Below are 13,761 nucleotides of genomic sequence, written 5' to 3' on the forward strand. Positions count from 1 at the left end.
TTTGTCCAAAAAAGCAAAAAGCACTAGAATAATTAGCGTCACTATGTAATCCAAGTCATTTTATTACAAAAAGTTTCTTATGTCAATAACACATTTAAAAAAAAATTACAAAAAAATGATTTTATTATGACTGACAACAGTATTCTTTATCCTTTTAATGATAATTTAATTGTAACCCTATGCATGTCAAAATATTATATGTTACCATTTCAGGTCTTCAGGTCGTGCTAAAGTCCATCCTATGTGCTATGGCCCCACTGTTGCAAATTGGTGTCCTAGTGTTATTTGCTATCATCATGTTTGCTATCATTGGGCTTGAGTTTTACAGCGGGGCCTTCCATAATACGTGCTACATGATAGACAGTAAGTATGAAGCCTCTTTCACTGGCCAACATCTGTAGGATATTGTCAACTTGGCAATTCCTTCCAAACAAAGGGGTGCATGTAAGTTATTCACCAAAGACTAAATATACGTGTATATATATGTATTTACTTGTTAGTTCTATAACTTCAAATGACCATGGCATTATTGTTAAAAATCTCAATTTTTTAAAAACATGTCTTCACAGTTATCAGTAGTGCTCCAAAAGATATATAACAACTAACTTATAATATGCATCTTCAAGAAAACTGCCGTCATCATCATGGGAAACAACTGCATCAATTTTGAATAATTCTCTTTCCAGCCAACATTATTGACACAATGGGAGAGTCTAGTCCAAGGCCGTGTGCTGTGAACCTTCCGAAAAGCAATGGGGAGAAACCTGATCCTTCTTCTGGGCTTTCCTGTAGACATAATGTATCCCGTTGTAAGCCATACTGGGAAGGACCCAACTATGGCATTACCAGTTTTGACAACATTCTTTACGCCATGTTAACAGTATTTCAGTGTATCACTATGGAGGGATGGACAGACGTCTTGTATTTTGTGAGTATTCCTCAAGGTTAACTTTGATCAGCTTTTTGCTTTGTTTCATGGAGCAATTGTAGTAAAGCAGTATTTAAAATACTCTGCGTTAACAAGCAAACCTGGTGCATGCAGTTTGTTACAAAAACTCTTGATTGGTAGGACCAGTTGGACATAGTAGAGCGTATCTAGAATTGACAGCAAAATGGCTAGAGTTGCCACTTCTGCACTTACAACGACCATCCTCCACAAACTTGTTAGGCCACTTGTCACTTTTTTACTTTGAAGATATATAATGTCATTACATTAACATGATGTAACAAGGGATGAAGGATTGAAGGACAGAAATGTGATTTTCACATATGTGAATTGCAGTTCATTGTATTTAACTGTTTATTGTATTAAATTTCTTTACTTTACTTTCCAGACCAATGATGCAATGGGCAGCCTCTTCAACTGGATGTACTTTTTTTCACTCATCATTCTCGGCTCTTTCTTTATGCTCAATTTGGTGCTTGGTGTGCTAAGTGGGTAAGTACGTCAAAGTGTAAGAGTAAATCATTACTATATGATTCAAAAACATGAAAAAATAAGTTCATTTGTATCACCAGCGTGTACGCTGGCGGTACTCATGGTTTTAGTCCCCGACCTGTCTTGTACGGCTCCAAAGACATATCAGGGTGGCCTGGGCTACAAGTCACCGTTATTGCTTCTCCATATAGACCGCAAGGACCTGTGTCCCCATCTCTTGGATTTAGGTCACACATTATCTCTACTTGAACCCCCTGGTTTTTTTGTCTCAGTCGGTGCATTGGCCTGGGCGTGACGCTCATTGAAATGCACCGTTGTCAAAATTTTTGAAAATTCAATGCTATTAAATATCTCCCAAACCGAAGGAATTATGGGAAAAATTACTATAGAAGTTTGACAGAAAGTCATGTGAAGATACCAAATGTGCCCTTGGATTTGACCTTTTTTTTCAAGGTCAAATGGGCCAAAATTTTGTAAAAGTGTGAATTTTCTGAAAAAAAAAAAAAAAAAAAAAATATATATATATATATATATATGTATATATATATATTTGTTTGTGCCGAGGTCATCTTTCATCTCCGTGAGTTTGGGGTCAATCGGTGCATTTTCATAGGAGAAGCGGCCATTAGATGCTGAAACTGAAAAGTCTCTCTAATTCTGGAACCATTAATGCTAGAGACCTCTTGTTTTTTGCATTTGATAGTGTTTGTCAAGCCCAACACTGGGGGTTGTGTCTGTTTTTTTTTCCCATGTGGTTTACAAGTTATGCTGTATCAAAAAGTACATTGTTGTGGTGAAAACAAAATGTGCAATATGATTATATGCATGTAATTTCGAACATCTGGAAAAGATAACATAAGGCTTATTGAGGCAGACAACTTCTGGTCAAAAATGACATTATTGTATGAAATTTGAACATCTGGAATTCCGATAAAGAAGTCTCCAAGTTAAAGATTATTTCTGATGGAAGATTTTGAATAAAAAAGAAAATAAAGTATATATACTGTATATATATATACTAAGTTGTTTTGAGCTTAACTGCATGTTGATACAAAGCCTAAATGTTCAAAATTGCAGATTTTTGCTAAACCATTATACAGAGTGATTAAAAATATTGCTTTTATCCCTCCAGAGAGTTTGCTAGAGAGAGGGAGAGGGTAGAAAACCGCCGTGCTTTCTTAAAACTTCGGAAACAGCAGCAAATACAGAGGACCTTAAATGGTTACCTTGAGTGGATATGCAAAGCAGGTAAAGTAAAAGTGTAATGGATTGACATTTGAACCAATGAATGCCATGAAAAAATCATTTCTGGAAGAGTGCAAATCTCATAATTAGTAGATAGCCATATTTCACAGGGACTGTTTCTACTATAGTTAGTATTTCAGAAGCACTGTTCTGGTAATTGATATCTACAGAAATCAAAATCCATTTCAGTTTCAAGTCTTTCTTGTATTGCTTTTTCATAAAAGGAAAAGTTTTCACACACATAGTCTTCAATAGTTGCTGGGGTTTCTCCATCCCTTCCATTGTCATTGATTATGGTCTTAAAACTAAACCAAGAATGTGTTTAAATTTCAGAGGAAGTGATTCTCAATGAGGATAAAACGACAGATGAAGAGAAAATGAAAATCATAGAAGGTAAACAGAGTAAAGGTATTGATGCTGCATGATTTCCTATGCTTGCTTCTACTTCTAGTTTGTGTGCACTAAATATCATCACTGAAGATCTATGGTTTCCAAGAATGCAGATAATCACTAAGCATGATTCGATGGAAGGCTGAGGATTATAGTGTGGAAAATAGATCATAGACTACAACCGGATTGTGTAGTTTCGTTGTCTATAATATAGTGGAATTGATGTATTGAACGACAAAAAAATACATGGTTGTCACAAGGAATTAAAATTACAGGATGATTGAATAGAGTAAAAGCTGGTTTAAAGCCAGATCAGTGCAGATTCTTGGAAACCATACATTCTTTATAGTAATGTGATGTGCAGAGAATCATGTTCAGAGGAGTCTTTGAAGCCAATACAATTCGGAAAATGTTTAGATTGTTCTTACGCCTAAAAAGTTTTGCTCGTAATTCGGATTGAAGAAATGTCAGTTTTGTGCTTTAACTCCTCCTGAAACAAGATGATGACTGCAATGACCCTATGATTCATAACCAATGGAAAAAAATATTATAATAAATATCTGATATATAGAAAGTGTTATAGAAAATTTGGATGATGTTTGCGGAGGGAAAAGGGTGGGCACAGAGAAGCTGAAAATGCTGCTTGTATTTTAAAACTTAAAAGAATTAAGAATGCACACGTACGTGTTCATTGCAAATGTACATAGAAACCCTGTAGTTACAAGAAGATAATATATATGGAACATCATTGACTGTAAAAGTGTTATTGTTATAGAAAGGTATCAAAGTAAAAAAAAATCTCAGTCATAAAAAGTTTTCAATTAACATACTACATTTTTCCTGGCGTAGAAAAATGAGTGAAATCATTTTTAATGTGTGTTACTTAATAAGTCATATTGAAAGGTCAGTTTGATATAAAATGATAACACGCAGAAGAGCAACCTGGCTTAAGTTGAATAATCATCAAATTTTGTGAGTAATTCAGGCCTTCCCAACTACCAGACTCGGCACCTACGGGTCCAGTATAAACCGGTTTATTAGACCACACTACCCGTTTTCAAGGTGTGTGTCAGATCGCATTACAGAGTATCAGCCACCACACCGATTTTGCCTGGTGCGCGATGTGATAGCAATGATCCTAAGCGGGGTTGGAAAGTAGTGCATCTCATCTAGATTCATGCGCTGCTGCAATTTTCTCTGTTTATGCTAAAATCTGACAGTACCGCAATTTTTAACATAAAATTTAGGTTCGGACATAGCCAATGATGTTTTGTAAATAAGAACTTGCAAACTTATATATTAATTTAGAAAAGTAGACTTAATTTTGATAGCAGAAGCATATTCTGTCGGGGGTTAAATTATTTTCATGACTACCGGGATGGACGAGATTGAGGGCAGGGATAATCCTAGAGAGGGGTGAGAAACGTCTATTGTTCTCGTCAGCGAGGCTGTCCTTTTTCAGGGTTTGTATGCACGGACAGAAAACTTAAGTATTGTGGGAACGTTACTAATGAAGCCACTGGTAGTACTAGTAGATATCAGCCTGTAGTCTTGAACAAGCGCCTCGATGACGAGTGAACAGTTGTCAAAAACAAAAGACCCAGGTGTGGTAGTTCAACTACTGTTCATGCGTGCCGCAACGACCAAACCTAATTGCTCCTCAAGGTGACAAAACAATAACCGGTACTGACGGCTAGGCTCGTCTTAATCATATAAGTAGCGCGTTTCCACCCCCTGATTGAGGGAGTCGTCTGTTGTATTCATACGACTCCTACTTGACGAAAACGAGGCGCGATACCCGGATGACAGGTAGGCTTACAGAATTTGTGATAGGGTATGATACTCTTTTATGCGATCTGACACACACCTTGAAAACGGGTAGTGTGGTCAGATATACCGGTTTATTCTGGACCCGTAGGTGCCGAGTCTGGTAGTTGGGAAGGCCTGTAATTGTTGGGCTGGCTTTAAACTTTCAAGAGTTTTAGGTTGCTTGTTGTGCATAGACACTATCAAGGATTGGGACCAGTAAGGTTTTTTTTAACTGTTTATAGAAATCCTGGAGTGTTCTAACTACTTGCTTTGAGTCTGTCACTATAGTTTTGCTTCATAGATGTGTACTGTTCTACCCTGAATATACTTATACCCACGTGCAGCATCAAATATTTTGGTTTTATCATCTTTTGATTTAGTTATAATTCCATTTCACTTTTTCAATGAGTATTTCTCAACCCTGGATGGCTTGCATTGTGTGACCTATACTAATAAAATAATTTGTGATACTTAAGCCATGAAATATTTTATTCACGAGCAACTATTCATGCAATTGCCTGTAGTCATGCTTATTCTAAAACAATAACAAATTTAGACTGAATGAATGTGCACTTATCATGCTTTTATTTTTCACTTTTGGAAAGGGACAAGTTTTTTACATTTGTAGTGCTCTAATTGTGTCTCAAAAATGACTTAAACAGTTTTTTCACATAAACACATGTTTGAGTAGAAAAACAAATGAAAATGGCACAAGAAATCCTGATTTGCATATTGCTGAATTTTTTGGATAGTGATCTTGAAAACATTGCATCATGGGTAAGATACACTTTATAAAACCAAAGTTAAACTGGATTGATATGCCCTAATACTCAAGTATATTTCATTTGTCTCCCATTAAAAGATCCTTGCCTTCATCTACAATGCATTCTTCTCATGAAAATACCCATCATGAAACTTGCTTCTGCATGAATGATCTGCAAACATGATGCATTTCTACTGAATGTGATTACTTTCATGACATATAGTAATTCGAGGCAATATTGTGGTCACCATGAGTAGCACGTAAACCCACATTGTCTTTCCTAAATCAGCTGATAGTACTGTATGTAATACTGATATTTCTATGCTGTATAAAGGGGGTCTGTGTCTGAGAGTTTTGCTTGTAATATATGTGTTATAATTGTACTTTTTTACAGATCTTATATATATATAAACTCAGTTAACATCGTTGCCCGTAATGTGTCATACTGAGACAGATATACAAACAACTCTGAATTGTTGTGTATATATATTCTTCGTGTAGAGTGCAAATTCTACCTCTTATAACCCACCCCTAAATGTGCCTGTTTGTACCTATATAGAGATTGTATACCAGAGTGATGTCTTCCTCTTCTTAAATTGATTTGAAGTAGTTTCCTGTTCACCCATAGAAGATAATTTACTGGCATGCCACAGATATATTGTATGCGTGCATTTATGCGTGCACATATATACACACAAAGATGAAATAATGCCATGTTTTTTAGATATTATGTGCATACACACATGCGTGCGTGCATGCAAATACACACACCATACTGGCAAATGATAGACCTAATACATAACTTAAGTTTCAAATTGTCTCATGTAAAAACAAATTCACATTTAAGCCCTAGAAGCAGTTCCTAAATAAGCACCTTGCTCATTGTCTCCTTGCTGCTTTTTGCAATTTATTTTTTGCGAACAATAATTTCACATTTTCCTAAAATAAGTGCATCATCTTCAAAGTAATTTTTTTATAAAAAAATTTTATGCAGTCAATACACATTCCCAGGTTTTTTCCCTCTGGACAGCTTTAATTATGGAAAAGTTTGATTTTGCGTGCTCCATGAAATCATGGATTTTGGGAGTCACAACATAAATAAGTTATTTCTAGTATTTCTGTATGCTACAGGCAAGGATTATATGAATGCACTGCCTTCAGTCAAGCCCCTTTTTACTTCATTTCTCACTGAACATGAGAGAGGGCCATTTGTAACATAATGGATGATACCCATGACAAATAGCTTATCTCCACACCATTGTATTATGACATTTTCCATTTTACCACCAAGGCTTAGATTTAACACTTCAGATGAAATTAGTTATTTTTAAGAATGTTTTCTGTTCTAATATGGTAATATATTCCATGTTTTCTGGGTTTTTGTTACTGGAATTTAACTAAGGATAAAGTTTGCTCTCTTATAGTACTAAATGCTTTTTGCTCAGTATTGTCCCATTAGTTCAACTTGTGTCAACTTTTTTCTCCAGCAAGAAGAAGAGCAGCTTCAAAGAAGATGAAGAATATTAAAAGTGGAAAAGAGGTTGACCCAGATGCTGATTCTGAGAATGAAGATGATTTATTTAATGATATCAATATGGGTAAGTTACAATAATTATCTAGTTTTCTTTCAACTATTTGATAAGTAAGAGAAATTATCTGAATGAATAAACCCTGCCAAGCCATCTGAAAACAGTGGTATTCTCAGCATGTTGTTGTTTATTGCTGTGTATTGATTTTTCTAAACATTTGATGGTAACTCACTTAGATGACCAATATAGATTAAAAGATAATTTGAACAAATATTTTTTATGAGTGAAGTATAATCTAAAAATGTGTATTAAGTGTTTCAAAGTTGGAGGTATGTCCTCACAGTCCTACAGTTCATTTATTAAAATGTTTATTTGCACTGAAATTGTAGACAATTTACTAAATTTTGCATAAGTATATAACCAATCAAAGGTTCATTGGGATTAAATATTAATATTAGACTGAGGGTTCATTGGACCAGAAGGTATTTTGTTTTTAAACATCTTCACTTGTTTTAACTGTTTTTATTTGCTGAAAATGATACAAAATTGACAGAATCTTACCCCCATTGCCATCCCCCAAATAAATAAACAAATATTTTAATGAAAAAAAAAATTAAAGTAATATAAAAAAGTTACTCAAAAACATACTGCTGTATGAGTAGCTGCACAGTTGGAAGAAATTGTTAATGTATAGGTTCATATTTTTCTGATGACTTGCTTCTAAAAGTTAAAACTGATCTACCTCTAAACCAGACACAAAAGGGGTTCAGACCACTGAGTCTTTGGACCTTTGAATCAGATTCGGTAACCCAACAAACATTCAGACTGTAGAGCTCTTGGGCCTCTGACTACTCTCAGACCCCCAAATCACTGGAAATTTAGGCATGTAAACATGGATGCAACTCTTAAACCGAGGTGTGACTTGCTGTCTCCCTGTTGCTTGATATATTTTTGAAAAATAAATTGTCTTATTTTCTGTAAAAAGTAAATGCATATAAAACTGAAAAAAAGTACTGTACCCCATGCAAGGTTATTCCTGGCAGAAATCTGTAAAATTAACTGTAGTAGTTGTTTTTTTTATTTTATTTATTATTATTATTATTTTGTTTTGTTTTTGTTACTTGAAAACTCCATTTTGATTCTCCATAAAAAAGAAAAAGAGAAAAAAATATCCACATTTACTGGTGCAGAAAATCCCAAATGAATTTAACATATTGGTCAGCAAAGCTTAATATAGTTTAAGCCAGATAATTTTGTGTAAGGCTGTGACTGGCAAAATGTAACCTGTTAATGTGTGATAAATAGCTTGATTTAGTTATGTTTTTCACACTGGATTTATATACATACTGTGCATCTCTGTGTTTCTGTCATAGTGATGGTCCCTGTGTTAAAAGGTAAGGTTGTTTTTGAAGTGGATCTCAATACAAGTTAACCCAGTTGATCATAAAACATCGGATGTGCCTAACTACCTCTGCAAATATCTGTATTATTAAGTGATCAGGCTTTAGTCTTCCTTCTGTTTCTAACAGGTCTGATAATGACATAGAAATGGAGGCATAATTACTCATTTTGCATTATTGGACTGTTCTTGATAGCCAGTTATTTTTTTCCCTGAAAACCCATTAGAGATTAGATTGCATTAGATATGAGACACATTCACCTCCTAGTGCTGTTCTTATAGTGAAAGCTGTTCATTGCAATCGAAATTCAGAGGACATTTGGTGCAAGAGGCACTTTGCTTATTTGAAAATAATACCATAAATAAGCCATAAAACCCAGATCAGATGTGAAATTTCTGACTTCTATGTTCTACGATTATGCTTTACTGTCTATATGATTATTGGTATTTAAGAAGATAGGGCTGTGCTTAATTGAATGGGTATGGTTTACTATGGAAGTTGGGATGGTATGTGAAAGGGGGAGGGGGGATGTCAGAGGTTTCCTGGTGAAAAACTTGTGCTAAGATCCACTCTATGTCAGTGAGATATGTGGTAGAAAGTCTGAACTTCAAACCAAACCTGTTTTTTGATGGATTGCAGTGTATTGATATTGAAATCTGTGATGACATTTTAGAAATAAATCACAAAATTTGTGTTATGCTTCCACGTTACTAGTGGTTGTAAAATCAGACCTGACAATTCAAAAATGCACTGACAATGCTGTCATTAGCTATGGGGTTATGCTTGAAGATTAGAAGTCAAAGCTTCTCCACGCCAACTTTTGCTTCAAGCCAGTTTCAGCATGGGAGAAGCACCCTGGGTTTCATAGCCTAAAACTGTCCTGTCTATAACAGGCATGTTTCTGAGAAAAGCTTGATGATGGAATATATATGTCATTGTCAATGCTTTGGAACTTGGGGTCGGTAGAAATTACAAACACATCATTTACAGTCTGCTTTACCAGTGTAAGCAGCTTGGTTATGATTTGCCCTCTCACAGCTGCTGGTCTACGATTTCCTCTCATTCATAAATCCCCTGTCTCTTGATACTTTTAAGCTGTACTGGCTACATAAGCACTGCAAATGTCTTTGTTTTGTACTTTGTTTAAGAATAATGCCCATTCTCTGGCACAAATGATTCTTATTCAAATTATATTGAATTCATTTTCACTATTTGTTTCTTTTGGGAGATTCTGAATTAGTTTTAAGCCCTTTCAAAATTCTTTCATGAAATTAATAGTACAACCAACACAGATTAGCCTGATTGCTTAAACTGGTTTGGTAGTATTATATGTTTATTGTAAATTTCTTATCAAAAAGGTGAACCTGTGAATTAGGGATCATTCCCAATAAAATTCAGCACAATAAAATTGATTCAGCTCAGCACTTGCAATCAGATTAATGCCTCTTCTTGTTTCCAACTTTCTCATAAAATCACCAGCTTTTTTTTTTCATTTTAAGCTATAATATGTTTGGCCAAATTCAATTATTTTAAGCATTTGGAGAAGGTGTCTAACAGACAATCAGTTTGTGCCAGAGAGTGAACAAGGCTTTTCATTGTTATGGGTGCATTTACAATAAAACTATTGTACTAGGTAGTTCGAACTAACACCTCTGGGACTCTTGCTGAATGCAATCAGAATTATAGATAAACACGCCTCCTCCTGTCACTCATTAGAATACAGAAAAGCTTGTAATTAAATGTGTATGTTGTTATCAAGAAGAGGCATGTTAAACTGATTGCATTCAGCGAGAGTCCCTGGAGAGTAAGTTCGAACTACCTATAGTAAGATACTTTTATTGTAAATGCACCCTTGCAAACTATCCACAAATTACACCATCATCACTGGAGTAATTTATGCTTAATTGGCCAATGGCAGCAGTGCTTTCACTTCTTACAATCATCGTTAGCAATTACCAAAAGAAAAGAAACTAACTCTCTTAGTATATATTTACCTCAAGTAATACATCTCGACAACTATTATTTGCATACTAAAAAGAAGATTGCTGGAAAGGGTAAAATGGGTTACAGACCTTAGCATATCATTGTCAGGGTAAGGTGGGCAAATATGTGAGAAATAGATATGCAGCACTATTTATCTTCGCATGAAACAAAGTAATTTTATGCCTTTTGGTCAAGATTTTCATTGCATTTCCTGAATTTGATTATATGATGGGAAAACAATTTTATCAAGGTCATATAAACAATTTCTAATTGCATTTAGTTATCGAGATGTTGGCTTGATATGTATAACTCATTAATAACAGGCAGTGTTTTTTTTGTCATACCATATGAAAAAGTAACATTAAAAAAATGGTTACCTTTTATAGTTAGAGCCAAGTCATGTAACCCCTCTCTGTTTAATTTATGTGGACAATAAAGCTAACAGTATTCCTAGATGGTCCAGTGATTTTAGTTTTGGAGTAAATAATGTTAGGTTACATATTGTTTCAACTTACTACTTATCATATATTGTATTTTGTGTAGAATTAAAATAGCAATACTTTTATTATTGTAGCTAGTATAATAACCCAAAAGTTGGTAGTTCAGTAGGCATTTGATTCATGTACTGATCTGAAAATGTATTATTAACATAGCATTGAGATTATTGTTATTTTATGAAAGCAGTAGAACATTTTTTTACATTTCACAGTTCCAGTTGTAACTTGTTATGAATTGTATTGACTTAAGATTTAAGTACAAAACTACAAAGGCTGGTGAGATTGACACTAAGCCAAGGATATATTTTTTCTGTGCAAAAATGATACACAGTAGAACACGTACAGCAATGCAAGACCATTGTTATAAGTTTCTTCGTGATAAAAATCTTCAATATTGAATAATTAATTATCTAAAATATTTTTAAATATTAAAATATAGTTGCTTGAAGTCTGAAGGAAAATGTGTTCAGTCATCACTCCAGGCCCACAGAGTTCTTTATTTTGGAGATGACATATGAAAAGATTTCACACCTTTCTAATTGGATTTAATAACATACAGGTCACTATTATGCATTTGTTACTAAAAGAGAGGGAAATGTTTTCATTTCTTCATAGAAGCAGTGTGTTTCAAGGGATATAATTGTTTTACTGCATAGTTTCAGCTGTATTTTGGGGTACTGATAGTATGTTCTTTCTTATTAAAGATAAGTATTAGTCAGTGAAGGGGGCATATGAATCACCTGGGAAAAACATGCAATGCCTATCATGATCATTATGCAAGAGCTTGTAGCTTTTGGCTTTCACACATATTAATTCAGAAATGGGATCCATTGGGTGATACAAAATGGAACATGTACATGTACCATGGTGAAGCTATTGCACATTTTTTTTACCTGGACTTGGTAATTTTTCATCATTATCTATTTCTCTTAGGTGACGGCTTTTACTACTAAGGGTTGATGAATGTTCAAAAAAAAAATTGTTATAATTTTTCATCCAGTTCAATCAAGTGTGTTATGACTTTTTTTACTTCATCATGTGCAGGGCATGTGATTCAAGATAATCATTTTGTTTATAAAATTTTTAAAAAATTGTGCATTACAAGATCGTTTAAGTCTTTCTTAAATGTATCTTTATAGGGAACCCATTTAGTCCAAATGCATTTGGTTTAAAGCCTAGGAAAAGGAGGAACACCTGTCCTTGTTGGAGAACAGAGCGTAAATTTAGGTTAGTATTTAATGAAATACAAAAAAGCCTTTGCTTTTTGTCATTAATTTTACATTCTGAATATTTAAAAGCTTTTTGCTTTGTAATATAATATTTGAACTTTGATTGGCATTGACTAAGAAATATGAAAAATATTGCTAAGGGAGCACATCCGTAGTATATCACTTTTAATTTTAATTATCAATGTTAAATGGATGCTATGGAAGACATGTTTTTAATAGATTCAAATTTCTTTCAGATTTTTTATACGACATGCAGTGAAAAGCCAAGCATTTTACTGGGGAGTGATAGTTCTTGTTTTTCTTAATACTGTGTGTGTAGCAGTGGAACACTATGGTCAGCCAGCTTGGCTGGATGCCTTTTTATGTGAGTATTACAGAATCCTTTATATAACTTGGACAGTGGAAAATAGAAACCATTGCAAAACTGTGTGTGTGTGTGTGTGTGTGTGTGTGTGTGTGTGTGTGTGTGTGTGTGTGTGTGTGTGTGTTTTGGGGAGTCTGGCCAAACTTTGCATTCTTTGCATTGCATCCAAGCTATAAACATGTTCTCATGAGAAAGACAGCAAGAACATGCAAGTGATCCTTTTTACCTCTTTTTTATTTTTTCAACATGAATGGATTGAGTGAAACTGACTTAATTCAGCCAATCAGACACAAATTTGTCTGTACTTATGGCAGATTTTCAACCAAAATTGTCAGGATTACTTCACATTTCTCTCCATACCATACACAACCCTGCTGATCAATAAGTTCATGGGTCAATGCATTCTGTGCCTTGTCTCTGACATATTGAAGCTATCTCCAGAGACAACACTGTTATAAGCTTTGTGCAATTTTCCATGGAGAATATGTTAAACCCATACAGAAAGCAATATTGCAAATAACAATTTCATGATGAACTGTTGTATGGAGATATTCCATGGTTGACATCATATGAAGTCATATTTCCCCGAACAAATGTTGTTTGACATTTAAAGTGACTAAGTTTCTTTAAATCAGCATCCTTTTGAATATGATTGTATAAGCCCTGCAATATTATCATAAGAAATCAATGATTCAAAGTTTTGGACATAAATAAATGAAAAATTTTGCTTAACACTGTGCATTAAAAAGCATATTGGGTGGTGAGACATTTTACCAGATGACTTGTGTAACCGGAAGCAGACCTACATTTTGCAGACTTGGTTTATGAAATGGGATTACGTAATGTGTTATCTCCAAACTTTGTATTAAAATTAGAGTAAGTAACATCTTCATTTTTGATTTTGATATTTTCAGATGGAGCAGAGTATGCCTTCCTTGGTTGCTTTTGTTTGGAAATGTTTATCAAGCTATATGGACTAGGCTTCAGGATGTATTTCAAGTCTTCTTTCAACATTTTTGACTGTGTGGTAAGGCCAACTGCCATGTGATTTAGTAGCACATTAAGATAGTTTAAAAACATTTTGTTCATATAGAACGTATAGAATTATTTGTAA

The 13,761-nt window shown here is 34.4% G+C and overlaps 1 protein-coding gene across 5 annotated transcripts in view; it reads left to right on the forward strand.

The window, feature by feature from the left end:
* LOC106170041 (voltage-dependent calcium channel type A subunit alpha-1) overlaps positions 1 to 13,761 on the forward strand; it is a 150,133-nt gene that overhangs the window by 75,395 nt on the left and 60,977 nt on the right. For 4 of the 5 annotated variants that reach the window (XM_087008330.1, XM_087008327.1, XM_087008326.1 and 1 more), the window contains exons 7-16: positions 214 to 363; positions 687 to 928; positions 1,335 to 1,438; positions 2,571 to 2,686; positions 3,017 to 3,091; positions 7,133 to 7,243; positions 8,548 to 8,568; positions 12,194 to 12,281; positions 12,520 to 12,647; positions 13,562 to 13,674. In XM_087008330.1, coding sequence (XP_086864456.1) covers positions 214 to 363; positions 687 to 928; positions 1,335 to 1,438; positions 2,571 to 2,686; positions 3,017 to 3,091; positions 7,133 to 7,243; positions 8,548 to 8,568; positions 12,194 to 12,281; positions 12,520 to 12,647; positions 13,562 to 13,674 — 1,148 coding nt within the window. The remainder of the gene's footprint in view (positions 1 to 213; positions 364 to 686; positions 929 to 1,334; positions 1,439 to 2,570; positions 2,687 to 3,016; positions 3,092 to 7,132; positions 7,244 to 8,547; positions 8,569 to 12,193; positions 12,282 to 12,519; positions 12,648 to 13,561; positions 13,675 to 13,761) is intronic. The other variant, XM_087008325.1, reaches the window with a different exon arrangement.

Source organism: Lingula anatina, chromosome 3 (genome assembly GCF_051362555.1).
Source record: "Lingula anatina isolate TDL-2025a chromosome 3, LinAna3.0, whole genome shotgun sequence".
In the NCBI taxonomy this organism is placed as follows: Eukaryota; Metazoa; Brachiopoda; class Lingulata; order Lingulida; family Lingulidae; genus Lingula; species Lingula anatina.